The sequence below is a fragment of the Rhinatrema bivittatum genome, chromosome 5 (genome assembly GCF_901001135.1).
Source record: "Rhinatrema bivittatum chromosome 5, aRhiBiv1.1, whole genome shotgun sequence".
Taxonomy (NCBI): Eukaryota; Metazoa; Chordata; class Amphibia; order Gymnophiona; family Rhinatrematidae; genus Rhinatrema; species Rhinatrema bivittatum.
Genome location: NC_042619.1, coordinates 252202507 through 252226811, shown reverse-complemented (window position 1 = coordinate 252226811; position 24305 = coordinate 252202507). Strand labels below are relative to the sequence as shown.

Genomic DNA, 24305 nt, shown 5'->3' with positions numbered 1-24305 from the left:
CCCCAACTCTCATCTCTGTAACCATGACCACACTAATCCCCATCTTTGCAACCATCACCCCAATCCCCATCTCTGCAACCATCACCACCCCAACTCCCATCTCTGCAACCATCACTATCCCAACTCTCATCTCTGCCACCATCACTACCCCAACTCCCATCTCTGCAACCATCATTACTCCAACTCCGATCTCTGCAACTATCACTACCCCAACTCTCATCTCTGCAACCATCATCACCCCAAACCCCATCTCTGCAACCATCCCAACCCCAACTCTCATCTCTGCAACCATCACTACCCCAACTCTCATGTCTGCATCACCACCACCCCAACTCTCATCTTTGCAACCATCCCAACCCCAACCTCTGCATCCATCCCAAACCCAACTCCCATTTCTGCAACCATCCCAACCCCAACCCCATCTCTGCATCCATCACTACCCCAACTATCATTTCTGTAACCATCACCACACTAATCCCCATCTTTGCAACCATCACCCCAATCCCCATCTCTGCAACCATCACCTCCCCAACTCTCATCTCTGCAACCATCACCACCCCAATCCCCATCTCTGCAACCATCACCTCCCCAACTCTCATCTCTGCAACCATCACCACCCCAATCCCCATCTCTGTAACCATCACTACCCCAACTCTCATCTATGCATCACCACCACCCCAGCTCCCATCTTTGCAACCATCCCAACCCCAACCTCTGCATCCATCCCAACCCCAATTCCCAACTCTACAACCATCACTACCCCAACTCTCATCTCTGCAACCATCACCACCCCAATCCCAATCTCTGCAACCATCATCACCCCAACTCTCATCTTTTCATCCATCGCCACCCCAACTCTCATCTTTGCATCACCACCACCCCAACTCTCATCTCTGCAACCATCTCAACCCCAATCCCCATCTCTGCAACCATCCCAACCCCAACCCCCATCGCTGCATCCATCCCAACCCCCATCTCTGCATCCATCACTTCCTCAACTCTCATCTCTGTAACCATGACCACACTAATCCCCATCTTTGCAACCATCACCCCAATCCCCATCTCTGCAACCATCACCACCCCAACTCCCATCTCTGCAACCATCACTATCCCAACTCTCATCTCTGCAACCATCACTACCCCAACTCCCATCTCTGCAACCATCATCACCCCAAACCCCATCTCTGCAACCATCCCAACCCCAACTCTCATCTCTGCAACCATCACTACCCCAACTCTCATGTCTGCATCACCACCACCCCAACTCTCATCTTTGCAGCCATCCCAACCCCAACCCCCATCTCTGCATCCATCACTACCCCAACTATCATCTCTGTAACCATCACCACACTAATCCCCATCTTTGCAACCATCACCCCAATCCCCATCTCTGCAACCATCACCTCCCCAACTCTCATCTTTGCATCCATCACTACCCCAATTCCCATCTCTGCAACCATCCCAACCCCAATCCCCATCTCTGCAACCATCCCAACTTCAATCCCCATCTCTGCAACCATCACTACCCCAACTCCCATCTCTGCAACCATCAGACCCCAACTCCCATCTCTGCAACCATCACTACCCCAACTCTCATCTTTGCATCACCACCACCCCAACTCCCACCTCTGCAACCATCACCACCCCAATCCCCATCTCTGCAACCATCACTTCCCCAACTCTCATCTCTGCAACCATCCCAACCCCAACCCCCATCTCTACATCCATCCCAACCCCAACACCCATCTCTGCATCCATCACTACCCCAACTCTCATCTCTGTAACCATCACCACACTAATCCCCATCTTTGCAACCATCACCCCAATCCCCATCTCTGCAACCATCACCACCCCAATTCCCATCTCTGCAACCATCACTACCCCAACTCTCATCTCTGCATCACCACCACCCCAACTCTCATCTTTGCATCCATCACTACCCCAACTCTCATCTTTGCATCACCACCACCCCAACTCTCATCTCTGCAACCATCCCAACCCCAATCCCCATCTCTGCAACCATCCCAACCCCAACCCCCATCTCTACATCCATCCCAACCCCAATCTCCATCTCTGCAACCATCCCACCCCAACTCTCATCTCTGCAACCATCATCACCCCAATCCCCATCTCTGCAACAATCCCAACCCCAACACTCATCTCTGCAACCATCATCACCCCAAACACCAACCTCTGCAACCATTCCAACACCAACTCTCATCTCTGCAACCATCACTACCCCAACTCTCATCTTTGCATCACCACCACCCCAACTTTCACTCTGCAACCATCCCAACCCCAATCCCCATCTCTGCAACCATCCCAACCCCAACCACCATCTCTGCATCCATCACTACCCCAACTCCCATCTCTGCAACTATCACTACCCCAACTCCCATCTCTGCAACCATCACACCCCAACCCCCATCTCTGCAACCATCCCAAGCCCAACCCCCATCTCTAAATCCATCCCAACCACAACTCCCATCTCTGCAACCATCACTACCCCAGCTCCCATCTCTGCATCCATCCGAACCCCAACTCTCATCTCTGCAACCATCCCAACCCCAATCCCCATCTCTGCATCCATCCCAACCCCAATTCTCATCTTTGCATCACACCCCAACTCCCCATCTCTGCAACCATCACTACCCCAACCCCCATCTCTGCAACCATCACTATCCCAATTCCCATCTCTGCAACCATTACCACCCCCAACCCCCATCTCTCAATTGTACTATTGTTCTGTAGCTTTGACAAATTCCAGAAGCCAGATTGATGCTGAAATAATACTTGTGTATACCTTTGGCTGTGGTGTGTTGTTGACCTTCTATGTAGTAAAACCGGCCTGATATGAAGCTTGTCATGAAGTTCGGCATAGAAAAATGTTTAAATAAATAAATAAATAAATAAATAAATAAAAACCAGATGAGGCCCTGATGATCTATGTAGGTACACACATGCCCTGACATGTGCCTGAGCCAAGCAGGACATATTCACCTTTCTTGCTCTGCCATCCTTGCCAAAACTCACCAGCTTGACTTCTGTTTCCCCAGGTTGTATTCCCAGATGAGTCTGTTCCTCCGACAGTTCTCCACATCTACAGCATCTGAGGGAAAAGGGGATTTAAGTCAGACTGATCGGTGATGTTCCTGCTCCTCTTTCTCTCTCTCATACAAGATATTTCTCTCTGTGTGGCAGTGGTACCCCCTCCTCCCTGAACTGAAACACAATGCTGGTAACTGGAAATCTCACCCGAGCGGCCAGTGAATCTGTCCCAGAACTCTTTGCTGTTCATCTTTTTTGGGGTGCAGCAGTTACTGCGTGCCACTGCTTCCTGCTCTCCGAACTCTCGACTCAATGACTCCGGTCCCCAAAGGCTCCGCTTCATTGTTCGCTCCAGACCTGAGACGAGGACAGGCTAAAGAAGAAGAACACTCAAGGTGAATAATCAACTGCCTCTCACTAGCAGTCTTTGATTGTCTAGCTTTGGTTATCTGTTATCTCTGTCTCACTCACATACACTCGTCACTCTGCTACCTGCTCTGTATCAGTCACAGAAGGAATGTCAGGGATGGTACAAGGCAAGGCCTCAGGTCTAGCACTAAAACCCAAAAGATTTATGCAGAATCCTATTCTACAGCTCACGGCTGCTACCATCCCAGGGATTCTAGGACAGTGCCTCCCTATCTCAGTCCAGATCAAAAGTGGAACTGGAATAGTGGTCTCCTCCCTTCTCTCACCTCATTCTGGGAGAGAGATGACTGCAGGAATAGTGCCTCCCTCCCAAGCCTCAGGGAGAGAGGGGCTGCTGTACCTGGCATTACTCTGGAATGGATGTTTACCTGACAATTACCCTGGAGGAGGGGCTCGGTGCCTGGCATTGCCCTAGAGGAGAGGCTGTACCTGGGATCGCCTCCAGTGCTCCTGGAAGCGTCTGTAGTTGCTGTTGAGGGAGGGGTCATGCAGCCATAAGACTCCACCCTGAGGAGAAGGTGGATAGGAGCTTACTGACTCAGGGGGGCTCGGTGTCCTCATCCCCTCTTCCTCCCATTGCTTCTCCTGGATTTTGCGTTCCACCACCTGAGCAATGATATTATCCAGAATGCTGCTGATCCTCTCATCCTAAAGAAAGGATTTAATGAGAAGAGATTAAAAATTATTTGATTTCATCCAAATAGTACTTTAAAATTCAGTGTCAGAAATGTGCATGCAGCCAGCTCTGGAGTGTGAAGTCTGGCTACCAATCTCTGATGCCTGACTAGTATGAAAGTTTCCAAAGGAGAAATGTGAAAATACACAATGTTATAATTATTACTGCAAATTACAGTGGGATTAGGGAGATAATGTGACTCCTCCAAGGACACACACAGAGTCAGTTACAGATAGGCCTGGATTTGTCAATAGGCACACTGGGCCTGTGCCTGGGGCAGCAGGCTAGCTGAAGATTTATTTGCTTCCTTCCAGCTGTTCTGAATCTCGTTCATCAGAGAATAGCCCTCTATTTCCTGATCCAGCCCCCTCACCCCCCCCCCCCCCCCGAATGCAGCCCGCAAGGAACAGGATAGGAGGGAATGGGCCTGGAGATGACATAGCAGAGCAAAGAAGAGTTACTCAGCTCCTTAATCCAGCTCCTTCCCTCCTGTCATTCAGGGACAGGAGTGCAGGGTGTGAGCCTAGAACATACAGTGCAAAGGTGAATCATTTTAGGGAGGTTAGGAGGGGCTGAGCGGGGGATCATTTAGGGTTGAGAAGAGATACCAGGGGATAAGAAGGGATCAGCTGGGGGCATGTGGCTGTGTGTGAGAGAGAGGAGAACGGGGGAGGTGCAGTGTTTGTGTGGGTGAGAGAAAGTGATTGATCCTGCCAGACTGGGTGGGAGGTTGGAGAGGAGACGCAAGGAGGAGCAGGACCAGTGTACCATAGGAATGCTTGCTTTCTCTCCCCCTATTTGTCCCCCCTCCCCCACCGACAACAATTCAAATCCTCTCTCCCTTGATTTCAAATTATATCCCCTAGATCCTGGAACCTCCCTTCCATTCTACTTCTATTTCTCCCCAAATCCTGGAACCCAGCCCCCACAACCCCTCCTATTCCGTTTTCTCTGTTCTCAGTTACAGAGCCTCCTTTCCTCTCCCTCCTCTTCCCCCCATTCCAGATTCTTGATCTCCCCCCATCCTTGATCTTCCTCATCCCTGGTCAACTCTCTCTCCCCCCCCCCCCCTTCTCTTCCCCCATCCCCAGTCTTCTTTCCTTCTCATGCTCCTCCTCCATCTCCAGTCCTCACCTTCTGCTCACCTTGTTCCTGATCCTCATCCCTTCCTCTCTCCCTATCCCTGAGATCTCCTCCCTTTACGGATACTTGAAATCCTTTTCTTTATCCGACAAAAAGAAAATAAATTATACAGACACAAGAGAGGTTGAAAAACTACTTTATTTTTATAATGCAAAATAAAAGATAGAAATGTTCGTCAATGTGCTGCAGAATGTTAACATTTTCCCCCAGAATCTACCCCTCAGCTGCTGCTGGAAACTGTGAGGCTATGCCTTAGACCTTCTGCTCCCTGATGTCCAACCTTGGAAGAGTGGCAGGATGGGGGAAGGGATACAGGGGCGATTCTATAATGAGGCAGGGTGAGGCGGCTGCTTCAGGTGGCAGAGTTTTGAGGTGGCAAAAACTGCCCCTCTCAGAACGCCACTGTGGTATCCACCTCACCCTGCCCGCCCCTGCCACGGCTGCCGATCCAGGTCGGCGGCGGCAGAAAAGAGGAGGGTCACTGCCGTGGGCCACCGCCACCAGAGGCCAGGCCGGCGGCAGCTGAAGAGAGGAGGGGCAGGGGCAGAGCGAGCGAGGGGTGGAGCGAGAGGGGTCAGGGCGAGGGAGCGCCATCTCGTCCCTTGCCTCAGGCGGCAGATTGCCTTGAGCCGCCCCTGAAGGGATGGCGGCACCAACAGTGCCTAGGATCAGCAAATTCCTAAACCTGTCACTGGTGACTGAACCGGGATTAGAACTAAGGCACGAGTGATAAAGGGATTCAGCCCAGGGCTGCACTCAAAGAGTCAGTGCCAGAGCTAGGATGTAAATGTAGGAGTCTCAGGAAGCCTCCAACTCAGCACTCTAAATGTGTCACAGGACGGTCATGCTGGCCCTCAGAGTTGTCTCACAGCCCTACTCACCATGTGCAGTGAAGGTGAAACTGGAGCAAAGGCCATCCTCACTCTGCTCCGTCCCAGACACAGTTTCACAGCTGTGTGGGTCAGGAGGTCACAGAGGGTCGAGGCCTGCACTGACCCCTGAGGTTCCCCTGCAACTGGGGACTGCTGCTGAGATTCTGTACTATCTAGGGAGAACAGAAAACAAAAGCAGGATACTCTCACTTTCTTGTTTCTCAGGTTTTACCATAGCTCTGCCATCTGTGCCCTCTCCCACTCCCACCATGCACCTCTTTGCTGCTTCCTTCCCCTGCTCTTCTTCCCCGTTCCCACCATCCCTTCCTTCTCTCTGCTCCCTGCCCTTCCTCCCACTCTCACATCCGACTTCTTCTTATCAGCTCTCTTTCCTCTTTCCCACTTCTCCTCCCTGCTTTCTGTCCCCCTTCTAACCCTCCACCCTTCCATTCTCCTCTCACAGCCTATTCCACCTGGACGCTCAGCACTCACACTTCACCTCCTCACTCCAGACATCTGCCCTGCCCTCTACCTGGACAAAGCATTCCCAGAATGCTCCCTGCTGCTCCTCCTGAAGACTGCACCTGGCCTACCTTCTGTGGTGGCTGGGCATTTGGATGGCTCCTCACTATCTGCAGCTGGAAAGGCAGCATCTGGGTTTATCTGCACTTCCTTTTCCTGCAGGAACAAACACAGAGAACAAAAAGGCATATTCCCTCTTCCCACCATGTAGCACCATTCTCCTCCAGTGCCACACACAATGGTCATCTATCTCCAAACAGTAACGTGCCCCTTCACCCCACAAACAGTCCCCACTGGACTGATTCTGGGCCCCAGCAGCAGGCACCTCTGGTGAGCTCCCTCCCTTAGCATCCTACTGAATCCCTTACCTTGGTTAGTTTGTTGCCCATTAGTAGTGTATCTGCTAGGTTATCCTGGCCACAGGAGCACCGGGCCTGGATGGCAAACTTTGCTTGAACTTCATGCAATGTCTTCCAGAGATTAGCCAAGGCTAGGAATGAGGGGAAAAAGGAGATCAGAATTCAACCATTCAGGTTATGCTTACAGCTCTGTGCAAAAGCTGAGGCACCCCTGGTCAAACTGCATGTTTCAACAAATCTCTAAGCAAACAGAAGTTGACATAACCTCTGCATGGTACAAAGTTAAATACTACAAAAACAAAAGAACCAAAACTAGTCTTGTCACCGTAAACCAAGCAAACAAAAATAAAGACTCCAAGTATATTTTTTCAAACTGTGTACACCCAATGTAATATAAAGTACTGCAGAAATCTTAATGAAATTTTGATGAAACCGCATCAGCAAGCCTGACAACGGCCGTGCAATCACTTGCCGTTCGGACCACTCGTCATTTGCGGTATTTAGTGTGTCCATGCAAAATGTTTGTTTTAAATTATGTTCAAAAAACTCATAAGCAATGTCTGTTCCTCCATAGAGAATTCATAAGCCCGACAACGGCCGGTGTTTCGCGATCAATATCGCTTCTTCAGGAGTCAATTGCAACAGATCATGGAACAAAAATTTGGCCACTTGTATGGCTAGATTCTAGCGGCGTTCCAGGAAGGAGCTGAGTTAGCTGGATAACTTATCTGGCTAACTTTAATTGACCCGAACACCTGTCCTAAAGTTAGTCAGTTAAATTTATCTGGCTAACTTTAGAATATCCAGGTGTATTCAGCGGTGTGGCTACGCCATTTAATACACAGCACTCTTAAGCCCGATAAGTTTATCCAGCTAACTACTAGAGCCACACGACACGTGGATATGGACCTCTAAATACCTACATCTAGTAACACAGATCAGATCTCCCTGTAATCACTACTCCTAATAACTCCCAGAGATCAGCTCTCCCTGTAATCACTCACTGTAACAGAAATCAGATCTCCATCTAATCACTCCCAGAGATCAGATCTCCCTGTAATCACTCCCTCTAACAGAAATCAGATCTCCATCTAATCACTCCCAGAGATCAGATCTCCCTCTAATCACTTCCTCTAACAGAAATCAGATCATCCTATAATCACGCCCAGAGATCAGATCTCCCTGTAATCACTCCCTCTAACAGAAATCAGATCTCCATCTAATCACTCCCAGAGATCAGATCTCCCTGTAATCACTCCCTCTAACAGAAATCAGATCTCCATCTATTCACTCCCAGAGATCAGATCTCCCTGTAATCACTCCCAGAGATCAGATCTCCCTGTAATCACTCCCTCTAACAGAAATCAGATCTCCATCTATTCACTCCCAGAGATCAGATCTCCCTATAATCACTCCCAGAGATCAGATCTCCCTCTAATCACTCCCTCTAACAGAAATCAGATCGTCCTATAATCACTCCCAGAGATCAGATCTCCCTGTAATCACTCCCAGAGATCAGATCTCCCTCTAATCACTTCCTCTAATCACTTCCTCTAACAGAAATCAGATCGTCCTATAATCACGCCCAGAGATCAGATCTCCCTGTAATCACTCCCTCTAACAGAAATCAGATCTCCATCTAATCACTCCCAGAGATCAGATCTCCCTGTAATCACTCCCTCTAATAGAAATCAGATCTCCATCTATTCACTCCCAGAGATCAGATCTCCCTGTAATCACTCCCAGAGATCAGATCTCCCTCTAATCACTTCCTCTAACAGAAATCAGATCGTCCTATAATCACGCCCAGAGATCAGATCTCCCTGTAATCACTCCCTCTAACAGAAATCAGATCTCCATCTAATCACTCTCAGAGATCAGATCTCCCTGTAATCACTCCCTGTAACAGAAATCAGATCTCCATCTATTCACTCCCAGAGATCAGATCTCCCTGTAATCACTCCCAGAGATCAGATCTCCCTGTAATCACTCCCTCTAACAGAAATCAGATCTCCATCTATTCACTCCCAGAGATCAGATCTCCCTATAATCACTCCCAGAGATCAGATCTCCCTGTAATCACTCCCTGTAACAGAAATCAGATCTCCATCTATTCACTCCCAGAGATCAGATCTCCCTGTAATCACTCCCAGAGATCAGATCTCCCTGTAATCACTCCCTCTAACAGAAATCAGATCTCCATCTATTCACTCCCAGAGATCAGATCTCCCTATAATCACTCCCAGAGATCAGATCTCCCTCTAATCACTCCCTCTAACAGAAATCAGATCTCCATCTATTCGCTCCCAGAGATCAGATCTCCCTATAATCACTCCCAGAGATCAGATCTCCCTCTAATCACTCCCTCTAACAGAAATCAGATCGTCCTATAATCACTCCCAGAGATCAGATCTCCCTGTAATCACTCCCAGAGATCAGATCTCCCTCTAATCACTCCCAGAGATCAGATCTCCCTGTAATCACTCCCTCTAACAGAAATCAGATCGTCCTATAATCACTCCCAGAGATCAGATCTCCCTGTAATCACTCCCTCTAACAGAAATCAGATCTCCATCTATTCACTCCCAGAGATCAGATCTCCCTTTAATCACTCCCAGAGATTTGATCTCCCTGTAATCACTCCCTGTAACAGAAATCAGATCTCCATCTATTCACTCCCAGAGATCAGATCTCCCTGTAATCACTCCCAGAGATTCGATCTCCCTGTAATCACTCCCTGTAACAGAGAACTCCTGTGGCTTGTCTGGCTGCTGCAGACTCAGGAACCTCCTTACCATTAGTGGAGATGAACTGTGTTGGCACCAGGGAGCAGGATCTGTGCTGCTGACCATGAACACACCTGAGTGCTGGCACCTCATCCTCCCGCAGGTCTACAAAAGATACCAGAACTGCTGATCAAGCCAGACCACCTGCAGTGTCTTTTCTTCGGCTGAGCCCTCACTGTCCTCCCTCCCGTTGCTTTCCCTCTCCCCTACCCTCTTCTGCAGCCTCCAGCCTCCCTCCTTCCCCCCTCCCTGCGCTCTACTCTCCCCTGCCGTTCTTCCTTCCTACATCCTCTGCAATTTCTGCCCCCCTCTAGTCTTCTCTGCACCCTCTGGCTCCATCCTCCCAGTTCTCCCCCTGTAATCTCTCTGCTCTTCCATGCAGCCTCTGCCCTCTTCTCTTCTCCAGCCTATGCTTGACCTTCTCTTCACTCTCCTCTGCAGTACACAGAACACGGTTTGTGTCGTTAGAGTTGTGGGTGGTTTATGTTAATCAATTACATTGGTAAGTTTTCTTTTTAGTGTATTCATTGTACTGTACCTGAATCCATCCCCTAGTGAATAAGGAGTAGGATTTAGTTGGTTATTAGTGTTTTAACCAATTAGTTATGAACTGTATTTAATATTTTGAATATGCATTAATAGTTTTTGATTATACAGTAAATTGTATTTAGGATATTGTAATCTGTTTAGAAGTTGCTTTGAATGTTCCCATTGAGTTCAATATGGCAGGATATAAGCAAACATATTCTCTTCTTCCTACCCACCCACCTCTCCTCTCCCCTGCAGCCTCTGTCCTCCCTTCCCTCTATTCTCTTCAGTCTATGCTCGCCCTTCTCTCCACTCTGCTCACCCTTGCAGTCTCTGGCCTCCTTCCCCTCTGCTCCACTTCCTCTCCGGTGTCCTCTTCCCTCCCTCCCCTCTGCTCTCCTCTTCTCTTCCTCTACCTGCAGGCTCTGCTTTTACTCCCTTCTCTCCTCCCTCCCCTTAACTCTCCCCTGCACACATACACCCCCTCTCCCCTTCCTCAGTCTTTTCCTGCACACATCACGTTCCTGTCACACACAACCCTTCATTCCCCTGTTGCATGCATGCATAGTTCCCCATCTCTTCTCATGCAGACCTCGTGTCCTCCCATCGCTGCGGCAGGTACATGCACACCGCACTTCTTTCAGTCAGGGTTACCTTGGCCTAATTGCTCTTTCTTGAGCTGATAACACTGGAAGCAGAGCTGTATCCCACACCTAGAACAGCTCCAGTGAGTGTTAAAGAAACCTGTTCTGCAGATGTCACAGATGTGCAGGCTGGGACGGTCCCTCCGCCAGGCAATGGCCCCTGTTGGGATAAAGGACACCTTTTAACACTGCAGCTATTTACAGAGGCACAGCATCCCCAGGGGCAAAGCCCCCGGCCAAGAAAAGAAGCTGTTCCTCAGCCGTGAGCACCCTTGGACTGTATGAAGCTTACATGGTTTTCTGTGCTATCACAGGATGCTTGTCTGGCTTGGATAGGGTGGAGTCAGAGCAACTGAGGAAAGGCAAACTGTATCTATTCCATTTTGGCACTTGAAAATTCACACGACCGAAAGGACGACCAAACCAAATTAGCAGGGGTGCAGTACTCCTCCCACAATCACTCCTCCCCCCTCCCCCGCACTCCAGCTGATCCCCTCTCTCAACCTCCAATCCTTCCAGAACCTCCTCCCCTTCAGTGGACCCCCCCTTTCTCTCAACCTCCTTCCCCTCCCCTCCAGCCCTTTTCACATCCCCCAGATGATCCTCTCCTTCCCCCAAGCCCTTCTTATAACCCACCAAATGATCCTCTGTCATCCCCTCCTATTCATCCCATCCCCCATCCTCTCTTGCATCTCTCAAGATCACCTCCTTCCCTCCAACCCTTCTCTCACATTCTGCTCCCTCACCTCCTCTAATGCTGCTGGCACCTGAATAGCGCTGCCATATGAGGCACTTGTACCCCGACTGACGTTTATGACCCCATCTGGGATCCCATCCCACAGTTTGGAACGTCCTGGTCTATTCCCTTTCCCGTGCCCCACACAGAGATTCTAGCTCCAGAGTTTTCACGGCTGGGGATCAGTGATATGGGGGGGGGGGGGGGAATCTGCCCAGGTGGCTGCAATGTCCCTGAATGCATTTTCCCCGCGGTCTTTGCAGCAGTTTTCCCTTGGAAAACTGACCCAGGGAAAAAAGCATCCAGCAGAGATCCGCACCTGCTTTTTCAATGGATATTTTTTCTGACCAATATTACAGACCTAGCTTTTAAAATCCCAAACCTGTGCATGTCGTTCCCGCCCCCCCTGCCAAACACTGCCCTGGGAGCGCCTCCACGACAATGCGGTTAAAAGTGCGCAGGTGGTAGAACTACACCCCTACCTTTACCCGTATGCAGGGTGGGCGTTTTCCAGGCAGCTCATGCAGGTAACACACATTTTACTTGCGTAAATCCCTTCGAAAAATGCCCTCAGAAAAACAAAGAACACAAATTTCCCTTCAGCAAAGTTGTCCTTGCAGTAGCTGAGACTGGCAAAAACTCTCTTTTAGTAAGTGCTCTGGGCAACGAGACACAGACTGGCACCTGTGGGCACTGTCAGCAGTGCTGCCTTCCTTTCCAGCGAGACGTGTGCTATAACATCTCATCGCTTCCCCTGGAGCCCGAGGCACCCCGGGACAGAACCTAAGAACATGAGAAATGCCAGGCTGAGTCAGACCAGCGTCCTGGCTCTGAGGAAAAGCCCAAACAGAGAGCAGGTGCTGGTTATAGACAGGAGTCTGCCGTACCATACCACTGCGATGTCCCCACCCAGGGAGAGAAGGGACTATCAAGGTAAACCCATGAAAGTTATAAAATGAAATCCCTGCAGGAGAAAGGGCAGGAAAGGCTGGACTGGGAGCTCCCCCTCAGCCAGACAGGGAGGCAGTGCCCCGTGTGCAGCTGCTTTGGGGAATTGTCACCTTCTCCCAATATACACTGACACTCACCTCCACCTTCAGTGCCCAGCACCAGCTCCAGGTCTCTGCGCACAATCTCACAGAAGCTGTCCCCCAGGGTGGAGAGCAAGTATCTGGCTGGACTGGGACTCTGACTGCCCTCCCTGGGCTTCATCTCCTTCAGACTGTCGCTGTCTGCTTCATCCAAGGTTGGGAAGCCATCCACCTTCAGCTGTCCAGTGTGTCCCAAGACCAGTCTGCGAGCAGAGAGCAAGACCAGCACCTGTAGGTTACTATCACGAGGTGCAGGAGACAGTGGCACACAGCGACTGCCATCTAATGCTGGTGTGTCTCCTCACTCTCCAGTTTACACTCGTACTACACACACTTGTACATGCAAACTTGTACTCACACTTACATGAACTGGAATTCATTGCCAGAGGAGGTGATTAAGGCAGTTAGTGTAGCTGGGTTTAAAAAAAGGTTTGGATAAGTTCTTAGAGGAGAAGTCCATAAATTGCTATTAATCAATAAGGAATAGCTACTGCTTGTTACCAGCATTAGTAGCTTGGGATCTATTTAATGTTTGGGTACTAGCCAGGTACTTGTGACTTGGATTGGCCACCGTTGGAAACAGGATGCTGGGCTTGATGGACGCTTGGTCTGACCCAGTATGGAATATTTTATGTTCTTATGTATGTGCTTGCACACTTACAAGTAAATGCACACACACACAAACAAACATACATACATACATGTACACACAGTCCTTTTGGTCCTAGAAAAGACTGGATTCTCTGCAGATAGCCACCATGAGAACGAGCTGGTGTGGTCTCCCAAACTCATGTACAGACTTGTTTTAGGATAAATCTTCAATTGGTCCAGAATAAGGCAACCCAGCCCACAGAAAATTCATGATGGTGGTTTAGACCCAATCACAGATTCCACATCTCACATGCCATCCCATCTTTAGAGTTTTCTGGGATTACAGCATGTGAGGTTGTCTCCAAGAGTGTTCTGGAATTACAACTTGCTAGGACATCTCTGAGAGCCCTTTGGGATTACAGCATATGAGAGTCTCTCTGAGAGTGCACTGGGAGTGTCTTCTGTAATTACAGCATGCAAGGGTGGGTGTCTCTGAGAGCACTCTGGGATTTTAGTAAATGAGAGTGTCTGAGAGCATTCTGGGATTACAGCATCTGAGGGTGTCTTAGAGTGTGCTCTGGGATTATAGTAAGCGAGAATTTCTGAGAGTATTCTAGGATGACAACATGTAAGAATCCCTTTGGATTACAGCATGTGAAGGTGTCTCCAAGACTGCTCTGGGCTTACATCATACCGGGATATCTCTGAGAGTGCCCTTGGATTACAGCATGAGAGGGTGTCTCTTTGAGAGCACTCTGGGATTGAAGAATATGAGGGCGTCTCCGAACTCTGGGGCTACAGCATGCAAGCGTCTCTTTGAGAGCAGTCTGGGAGTACAACATGCGAGAGCATCTCTGAGAGTGCTCTGGGATTTACAACATGCAAGGCTGTCTCTTGGATTACAGCCTGTGAGCGTCTCTTTGCGAGCACTCTGGCATTACAGCATGCAAGTTTCTCAGGACAAAGTGGCAGAGAAATCAGAGAAGACAAGACAGACAGATGCTCAAAGACAAATGAACACACCTGCGGAAATGTAAAAACCTGCAAAGAATCTCTGCAGGGAAGTCCTCCCTCCCACGACTCCCAGCCTCGCACCTGCAGCACCTCTCAATATCATTAGGGAGGGCTGAACAGGGAACGCTCTGAAGGGATGTGGCCCCTTGTTTCTCCTGGGGTTTCTCGCTGCTCACCTGGGGACCTGAGGAAATAAACAGCATTTAGCCCTTATTCACACCATGGACAGAATGATCTCTCCATCTCAGCTGCTTTTGAAGTAGGCAGATGGAGGATCCATGAACTGGAGCAAGCTTCAAATTGTTAATGGAATATGCACAAAGGGAGCCATAGCAAACTGACTCCATTCTTCAGCCTAACCCCTCTCTGAGCCTCGTAACCTGCCTTCAATTTGACCTTTTCTCCTTTCTCCTGCCCCTCCCCCCCCAGCCAACCCACCTCTCCCAATCTCATACTCTGTTTCCATCCCTCCCCTCCCCACCAGCTTCCACACACTTCGTCCAGCCAGGGCCGATGCAGGCATCCTAGGCAAACCCTCAACCTTGTGTCCCCAACCACCAGCTGGCACACACAGCATCCCCCCTTCTCTCTACACAGAATCCCCTCCTCCTGTGAACAGCAGTATTCTCTCTCCTCGTTGTCTTTGGCTCAACGTCCCCCTCTTTCTTCCCCCTCACCCACCCACAGAAAGAAGTCCCCTTCTCTCTATCCCTCCTTTGGTGGCTGCATCTTCCTCCCTGGCACAGCATCTTCCATTCTCTCTACCCCATCAACCCACCCTTTACCCAGCATAGCCTCCTCTCTCCCCCTGCCCACCAGGACTCCCCTCTCCTCCCCCTCCACTGCAGCAGCATTACATCTCTCCTCCACTGCGGCAGTGCCAAGATTGCCTTCGCTGTCTCTCTTCCCTACAGCCCCAGCCAGATCCCCCTCTACCCCTGCCCCAGAAGCATCCTTAGTCTCCTTTCTTCCTTCTCCAGCAACATATACCCATCCCCTCTCTCGGTGTCCTACTCTCCTTGCTCTGGGCTTCGCAGAGGCTATCGTTCGGCCTCTCGCCAGCGGCCGGTTCCCAGCACAGCAAGGGAGCGAGCAGCAGCGGCTGAAAGGTGATCCTCTCTTCATTGCACGGCTTCAGTCTCCACCAGAGAGGCATTCGGCCAGCATGAGGCAGTGTGTGTGTGCAACTCCTGCGTTCCTCTCCTGCACGCCATCGCCCCCATGGCCCCCTTGGCACAGGAGCATCAGCTTCCGGCCACAGAGCAGGCACAGGTGCGGCGTGACACCTGAAACCGGGTGGGGGAGAGGCAGCTGCTCCATTCTCTGGTGCCCGACCTTCTCTGTCTGCCAGGCACTCTGCAGATGGACCAACGTGATGCCAGTCCTGCTGTAATACTGCTGCTGCTGCCCCCAAACTCGCAGCACTCTAAGTGACCACCTAGTGCTTCCAACAGCTCTGCTTCCAGCCCACCCAGCTCCCCAAGTCTTGCACTCTGCCTCTAGCCCAACTCTCTCCTCAAGTCTCACAATCTACCTCCAACCCCCTCCCCGGCTTCCACACCCTGCCTTCAGCTCTAGTAATCCTGAACCCCACCCCCAGCATCCGTACGTTTTGGGAAGGTGGCATCAGTGTATTGCACTGGGTGAAAACAGAGGGCACGAGGTACACTTTCAAAGGCTCATGGTTTACAGCAATTGGCTAGGAGCCAATGTAGACACAGCAACACAAGGCAAGGGCTTTGTGTCCAGATTCCACTCAGATCCTGAATCCTCTCTCTTCTCCTCCCAGAAGTAACAGCACCTGTTCACTCCAAATTCTCTTTCTTCCCTCAAATAAAGAGGCTTGTGTGTAAGGGTAAAGAGGATGGCTCTAAAGAGTGAACGTATGAATGAAGTCAAAGGTCAAGAATGAAAATGTTGACTTTTTAATCAAAACTGGTCATCTTCTGTCTCAGTGATGCAGCCCTGTGCCACCCTCGGCTCTATACCATCCTGCAACCCTATACCAACTCTCAGCCCTAAACAATTTCTTTTTCATACCTCAGTCAAAGTTCTCGTTCAACCCTATACCATGCCTCAATCCTGTGCCACCCTCAGACCGACACAATCCTGCAGCCCTGTGCCACCCTCCGTGAAGGCGTAGCCTAGTGGTGAGAGCAGCAGGCTGCGAACCAGATAAGGCAGCGTTCAAATTCCACTGCTGCTCCTTGTGACCTTGGGCAAGTCACTTCACCCTCAGTGGCCTCAGGTACAAACTCAGGGCCTGATTTACTAAGGCTTTTCTTCCTTTCTGTGTCTATGGGAAAAATGCTTAGTAAAGGAGGCCCTTAGATTTGTAAGCTCTCTGGAGACAGGGACAATGCCTACTGTACCTGAATATAGCTCACCGTGAGATGCCAATGAAAAGGTTTGAGCTAAATAAACAAACAAAAAAATGTAAATAAATACCATCCATCAGCCCTTTGTCACCCTCACCCATTAAAACAGCTCAGTCCCGTACTTCCCTCAGCTCTCTAAAATCCTGCAGCCCACAGCCACCCTAAGCTCTGCAATATATCTTAATCCTAGAAACAGGAAATATGATGGAAAACAAAATATCATACAGCCTGTCCAGCCACACAACTGCTCGACTCTCCAATCCCTACCAACTCCCTCGGAGATCTCTCATGCTATTTCTTCGATTCGGACACTGCCCTTACATCCACCATGCTTTCTGTAAAGAAATACTTCCACAGACTAGCCTTTTCACCTTCTTCCCATGATTCCCTGTTCCAGAGTCTCCTTTCCCTTCAAAAAGACTCACCTCCTGTGCATTTACATGTCTCTATCATTTCTCCCCATTCCACCTTTCCTCTAGGGTATACATATTTAGATTTTAAGCCCGTCCCCATGTGTGTTCCATAAAGATCAGTGACCATTTTGATGGAGATGGTCCAGTAGTCACCCTCTGGACCATCTCCATCATCTTTATAGCTATTTCAAGATGCAGTCTCCAGAATTATATACAGAATTCCATATGAGGTCTCACCAGGGACGTATACCGGGGTACTATCTCCTCCTGTTTTCCTGCTGACCATTTCTCTTTCTATACACCAAAGCAACTTTTTGACTTTTGCCATTGCCTTATAAGGATGTGCATTTGTTTTAAATGAATGACAAAAATGCAATGAAAAAAAACTATTTTTGGTCATATGAATGGTATGAATCAAAAAAGTAGCCTCGGTTGAAAATAACCAAAACGTTTTCATATTTGTGTGAGAAAACAAAGGGTCTTGGATGGGATCAAGCCTTGGCATTGTCCCGTCCCCAAGGCACAGAACAGGTCCTGCCGCTGAGGTCCAGGCCCAGGTCTGTCGCTGGGGACTGACTGAGGCTGGGTTCTGTCCTAAGAATCAGACCTGGGCCTAGGCCTAAGACCAATACTGGAGCCTGGTCCAATGCTGGATCCCGGTTTCAGAAGCTAAGGCCTAGGTACAAGGCCGACACTGCAGCCTGCCTGAAGCCAGGTCCTGTTGCCAAGGCCCAGGCCTGGACCTAGGCCTGATTCCAGAGCCTGGCCTGAGGCTGATCCCAGTTGACGAAGCCCAGGTCTAGGCCTGAGGCCTAGGCCTAATGGCTAGGTCTAGTTCAACACCAGAGACCAGCCAAGGCCAGGTCCCAGTTGTCAAGGCCCGGGCCTGACATCGGGGGCTGGCTAAGGCCATGTTCTGTCACTAACACCTGGAGACCTGGAAGCAGGTCTTCTGGTGTCTTCTTTTCCTGATTCGATGACTAAAAATGTCGGCATACCTCCCGGAAGACGTGCAACAGTGACATCACTGCAGCACCTTCCTCCAGGGTGGACAGCTCCACTTTGTTGTACAGCTGTACATTTGTACGGCTTTACAACAAAATTTGCCTTCCACCCAGGGTTGCCAACTGTCTGGATTTTCTCTGGACATTACAGATTTTAGAGGGACTGTCCTGAAGCCAGGAGGAGGGCTAAAATGTCCAGAAAGTGTCTGGATTTTAGCTGTCCAGGCACAACTACAATCCCTTCTGACTGATCCTTTACCAGTGGAGTACCAAGTGGGGGCCCACTGCCTTGGGCACTGGACTGTAGGGGGGTGCTGACAGCCGTCATAGGTGTCACTTCAGGGAGGACTGTGTGGCCGCCGGTGGCCGGTATCCCACAGGCAGCCAAGGAAAGAAGAGGCTGCAGGAGAGGTCCGCACCAGAAGTAGAAAATGGAGCATGGCAACTTTTCATACCACCCGTCTTCAGTGTGGACCCTGTGGTATTAATAACTCATGGGGCTAGCACTTTCTCTATGCTGATGTTGCGATGCACAGAGGACAAGCAACAGAAAGGGCTCTTATAACAACAGATCAGCTCCTCCCCAATAGGCACACGGTGCTAGTAGCATCAGCAGCAGTGAAAGATTGAGAGAGGTTCCACAGCTACCAGCAAAAGAGACAGATGAGAGCCTGCCTTAGGTGAATAAGAACGAATAGGAGCCTGTTTGGGGTGTGGTGTATATGAGAATGAATAGGAGTCTGCTTGGGTGTGTCTGTGTATGTATGTAAGAATGAATGGGAGCCTGTAAATGTATATATGTGTGTGTGTGTGTGTGTGTGTGTGTGTGAGAATGAACAGGATCCTGTCTGGTGGGGTGAGTGTGTGTGTGTGTGTGTGTGTGTGTGTGTGTGTGAGAAAATGAATGGGAGCCCACCTAAGGGGGGGAGATGTGTGAGATCTTGTGGGATATGAAGGCATGTGAGAGAGAGAGAGCCTGTGTGTTTGAGAGGGACATGAGGAAGTGAAAGCTGATTTGTAGGAGCAACCCTGTGGTAGTAAGGAAACTGTGTGTGTGTGTGTGTGTGTGTGTGTGTGTGTGAGATAGAACATGTGAGAGTGGCAGCCTGCAAGTGTGTATGTGTGTGGGAGGGAGCATGTGAGAGCTGGTTTGTGAGACAGAATGTGGGAGTGAGCCTGTTTGAGAGGAACAGTGGCCTGTTTGAGAGGAAGAACCTGTTTGAAAGGAAGAACCTGCATGTGTATGGGAGTGACCTGTTTGGGAGAGAGAGCCTGCATGTGTGTGTAGCTTGTTTGAGAGAAAGTGCCTGTGAGAGAGAGCCTGCATGTGCCTATGAGAGAGCCTGTGTGTGTTGTGAGTGTGTGTGTGTGTGTGTGTGTGTGAGTATGAGGGAGCCTGAAGGAGTGAGGGAGACTGTGAGAGTGACAGCATGTGTATGTATATGAGGAAGCCAGTGAGAGTGTGAGCCTGTGAGTGTTTGAGGGAACCTGTAGGAGTAAGAACCTGTGTGTGTGTGTGTGGGGGGTGGGGGGGTGGGGGGGTGAGTGGAGAAAGAGAATATGTATGTGTGGCAGGGAGACAGGGCATGTATGTTGGAAAATATGTGTGAGAGAGAAAGAGGATAAAGTTTGTGCCTCTCTCCCAAGAGGAAAAGGATGGGGGTGTTTTTGAGAGGTGGGATAGTGAAAATAAGGTTGAGGCAGTGAAAGAAGGGTACTTAGATGCTAGGTAGAGATAAAAAAAAAAAAAGGGCAGGAGGCAGGGGAGAACATGAAAAACAGAGACGGACAGAGTGTTGATGAGAGGATTAGAGGCAGAGGAAAATAGTTGAGAAAGTGGGGAGATGGACTGGGAAGGTGGTGACAGTAGGAGATGGAAAACTGGTGGGTAGGTGAGAGATGAAAAGTGAGAGATTGAGGACTAAAAGGTGAGGAGAAAGAAGAAGGGGTGAAATCTATTTATGAATGGCTTGAGGCTGAAAAAGGAAATGAAGGAGATGAAAGTGAAAGATCAATCTCAGAGACAAAAGTAGAGGAGGAAGTGAAAAAGACAGAAGAGAGAAGAAACAAAAAATAAAAGGAGACCCTGGACAAGGTCATAGAAAAAGCAGAAAAGAGAGACTGGAATCAACACAATTTGAAAAATAAGAAGAAAGCACTTTATTTTTAGTTTATTGATTAGCATATATCTGTTTTGGAACTATGCATTTCTTTTCCTTTCATTTTACTCAGGAGAGGAGGAAATGCATTTCTGTTTCAAGTACTCCAGTGTTGCACTGCACATAGAATCTGGCTTTTCAGAATTTCCATTTCAGATTTTGTCTCAATTGAATTTCTAATTTCTGGTCACTTATTCTGTATTTAGTAAGGGTCTATCTGTGTTTTGCATGTGTGGATGAGGTGAGGTACACTACTACTATGTAATTTTTGTTTAGGAATTGATAGCAGACTGCTTTTCTTATTTTCCCAGTAGGAAGTACATTGATGTTTTAGGGCCCATTGCAATATTTGCAGTGCCACTTTTTCATATGTAGGGTTATTGCTGTTTGAGTTCTGGGTGTTAGTGATGTTTGGGGATGGAAAGTTTGCTACATAGTTGCTGAGTGTGTGTTTTGTAGTGTTTTGTATTGCTTTACAGAGTGCCTGGTAGAGGATGGAGTTTATATCATTGTTACTGAGATGATGCCAAAATTTAAATATTCTTTTTTGTATGGTGAATAGTAAGGGGAAATATTTTCCTCCTGTTCTGCACCTTTATTGAGGTGTTTCTATGGATACAAAACATTTGTTTGAAGAACTGGAGATGTAGGATTTCTCTAGGGATCCTGTTCTATTCTGTATATTTTGGGACTAATTATATATCATTCTCATATAAGAGGACTGATTGAATGATGCTACTGAATAATTGGTCTTTATCTGCCATTTACTAACGGTGGAGTGGCAATAACAATTGTGCTTGGATGTGGAAGGACATCATCAGCAAATATTTTATTAAGCACCTTTAAGTGTTTGGAATTTTCACAATTGAAAGCTGGCAAACCTATGTCCACTCTGAAGTAAAATGCCACAGTGGCAGCACTATAGTGCATTCTCTGGACAGCGGACATAATTTTTAGTTGCTGGATCAAGAAAAGAACATACAGGAAGGCCTGCTCCTTATCTAGGTGCTGGGCCCAGGGCTTGGCGATCAGATCCTGCCTCAGCTGGGACCCGACATCAGACCCAGTCCTAGGCCTCAGGCCTAGGCCTTTGTCTCAGTGACCAGGACTCTGCTTCTGACTAGGCCTTGGCATCAGGACCAGGCCTGGTTCTCTGCATTAGGATATGGTCTTGGCCAATCCTGGCATTAGATCTGAGCCTTGGCAACAGGATCCAGCCTTTAAGACAGAGTTGTCAAATCCCACAGCAGCACAAGTCAGTTTTTGAGATGGAGTTAATAGTTAAAATAGACTCATTTGTTTTTCTTTTATAGTGAAATTAATGGGGCCTTCCCCATTGACTTCACTATAAAACAAAAAACGAATGAAACAAATTAATGAATCTTTTTTTTTTTTTTTGGGGGGGGGGGGGGGGGGGGGGGGTTGAAACTAATGAAATGAATTGAGGTTCCCCCTGAAACCAATTAATGAACCGAAACAATTTTTTTCCCTCTGCACATCCCTATTCCCCTTTATCCATCTGTTTGGCCACTTTGAGATCATCAGATATGATCACCCTCTATCCCGCTCTTCTTTCATGCACAGAAGAATTTCACACCCTATACTGTACTGCTTCCTTGGGTTTTTGCAGCCAAAATACATGACTGCAATTTTAGCATTAAATCTTAGCTGCCAGACTCTAGATCATTCCTCAAGCTTCATTAGATCCCTTCTTATGTTTTCCTCATCTTCCTGGATATCTACTCTCTTGCAGGTTTTGGTATCATCCACAAAAGATAAACACTTCCTGATGGTCCTTACATAATATCACTTACGAAAATGTTGACAATAACTAGTCCAAGGACTGATTCGTGCAGTATATTGCTAGTAACGCCCCTATCCTCCGAGTGAGCTCCATTTACTACTACTTTTTGTCACCAACCACTCAACCAGTTTCTAACCCGTCAGTCACTCTAGGGCCCATACCAAGGGAGCTCAATTTATTTATAAGCTGCCTATGTGGAACCTTGCCAAAGGCCTTACTGAAATCCAAGTATACTACTTCTAACAGTTTCTCCTGTACCATGCTGAAGCCTTATGTCAGCTTTATAACATCCTGCAATCATGTGCCACCCTCAGCTTTATATCAGTCAGCTGTTCTATGCTACCCTCCACCCTATGCCATCCTGCAGCACTGTGCCATACTCAGTTCTATAAAATTCCAGTCCTTTGTATCTCTCTCAGCTGTACACCATCCTACTGCTCTATAACACCCTCCGCCCTATACCATCCTATTGCACTAAGACACCCTCAGCCCTATACCATCCTATTGCACTAAGCCCTGTACCAACCTGCTGTGCTGTACAACCCTCAGCCCTATACCAACCTGCTGCTCTATGACACCCTCAGCCTATACCATCCTGCTGCTCTATGACACCCTCAGCCCTATACCAACCTGCTGCTCTATGACACCCTCAGCCCTATACCATCCTGCTGCTCTATGACACCCTCAGCCCTATACCATCCTGCTACTCTATGACACCCTCAGCCCTATACCATCCTGCTGCTCTATGACACCCTCAGCCTATACCATCCTGCTGCTCTATGACACCCTCAGCCCTATACCATCCTGCTGCTCTATGACACCCTCAGCCTATACCATCCTGCTGCTCTATGACACCCTCAGCCCTATACCATCCTGCTGCTCTATGACACCCTCAGCCCTATAAAACGGAAAATGTCATAATGCCTCTATATAACTCCATGGTGAGACCACACCTTGAATACTGTGTACAATTCTGGTCGCCGCATCTCAAAAAAGATATAATTGCGATGGAGAAGGTACAGAGAAGGGCTACCAAAATGATAAAGGGGATGGAACAACTCCCCTATGAGGAAAGGCTGAGGAGGTTAGGGCTGTTCAGCTTGGAGAAGAGACGGCTGAGGGGGGATATGATAGAGGTGTTTAAAATCATGAGAGGTCTAGAACGGGTAGATTTGAATCAGTTATTTACTCTTTCAGATAGTAGAAGGGCTAGGGAGCACTCCATGAAGTTAGCAAGTAACACAATTAAAACTAATCTGAGAAATTTTTTTTTTACTCAACACACTGGAATTTGTTGCCAGAGGATGTGGTTAGTGCATTTAGTGTAAGTGGTTTTAAAAAAGGTTTGGATAAGTTCTTGGAGGGAAAGTCCATTAACTGCTGTTAATCAATTTGACATAGGGATTAGCCACTGCTATTACTGGCATCAGTAGCATGGGATCTACTTAGTGTTTGGATACTTGCCAGGTACTTGTAACCTGGATTGGCCACTGTTGGAAACAGGATGCTGGGCTTGATGGACCCTCAGTCTGACCCAGTATGTTCTTGTGTTCTTTCCATCCTGCTGCTCTATGACACCCTTAACCTTATACCATTCTATTGCTCTATGATACACTCAGCCCTAAACTGTACCTCAGCCCTGCACCATCCTCAGCTGATCTATTTAAAGTTACCCTTGGACACGCACCTTAATTTTGTTAAATTATGTTATATTGCTGCTATTCAAACCTGTTTACACTTTGTAATGTGAATCTACAAATGACCTGTTTGTAGCTAAGTTTCTAATATGCTGTGAGCCGCTTTGAGAGAATCACATATTCAGATAGGTGGGAGATAAATCAAAGTAATAAATACATAAAAATAAACATAGCATACCTCTGCCCTGCTCCACCCTCAACTCTGCACCATACATCTGCCTTGTGCCATACCTCTGCCCTGCTAAACACTCAACCTGCACCATACCTCAACCCTGTGCCATACCTCTACCCTGCTCCACCCTCAACCCTGTGCCATACCTCTGCCCTGCTCCACCCTCAACCCTGTACCATATCTCAACCCTGTATTATAACTCTGCCCTGCTCCACCCTTACTCTACATCATTCCTCTGC

The 24305-nt window shown here is 48.6% G+C and overlaps 1 protein-coding gene across 6 annotated transcripts in view; it reads right to left on the bottom strand.

The window, feature by feature from the left end:
* Window positions 1-24305, bottom strand: part of HR (HR lysine demethylase and nuclear receptor corepressor) — a 92423-nt gene that overhangs the window by 26832 nt on the left and 41286 nt on the right. For all 6 annotated transcript variants that reach the window (XM_029603830.1, XM_029603833.1, XM_029603829.1 and 3 more), the window contains 10 exons: window positions 14449-14623; window positions 12832-13037; window positions 11018-11167; window positions 9845-9940; window positions 7059-7180; window positions 6762-6846; window positions 6178-6341; window positions 3907-4125; window positions 3256-3421; window positions 3034-3109 (listed from right to left, as the gene is read on the bottom strand). In XM_029603830.1, coding sequence (XP_029459690.1) covers window positions 3034-3109; window positions 3256-3421; window positions 3907-4125; window positions 6178-6341; window positions 6762-6846; window positions 7059-7180; window positions 9845-9940; window positions 11018-11167; window positions 12832-13037; window positions 14449-14623 — 1459 coding nt within the window. The remainder of the gene's footprint in view (window positions 1-3033; window positions 3110-3255; window positions 3422-3906; window positions 4126-6177; window positions 6342-6761; window positions 6847-7058; window positions 7181-9844; window positions 9941-11017; window positions 11168-12831; window positions 13038-14448; window positions 14624-24305) is intronic.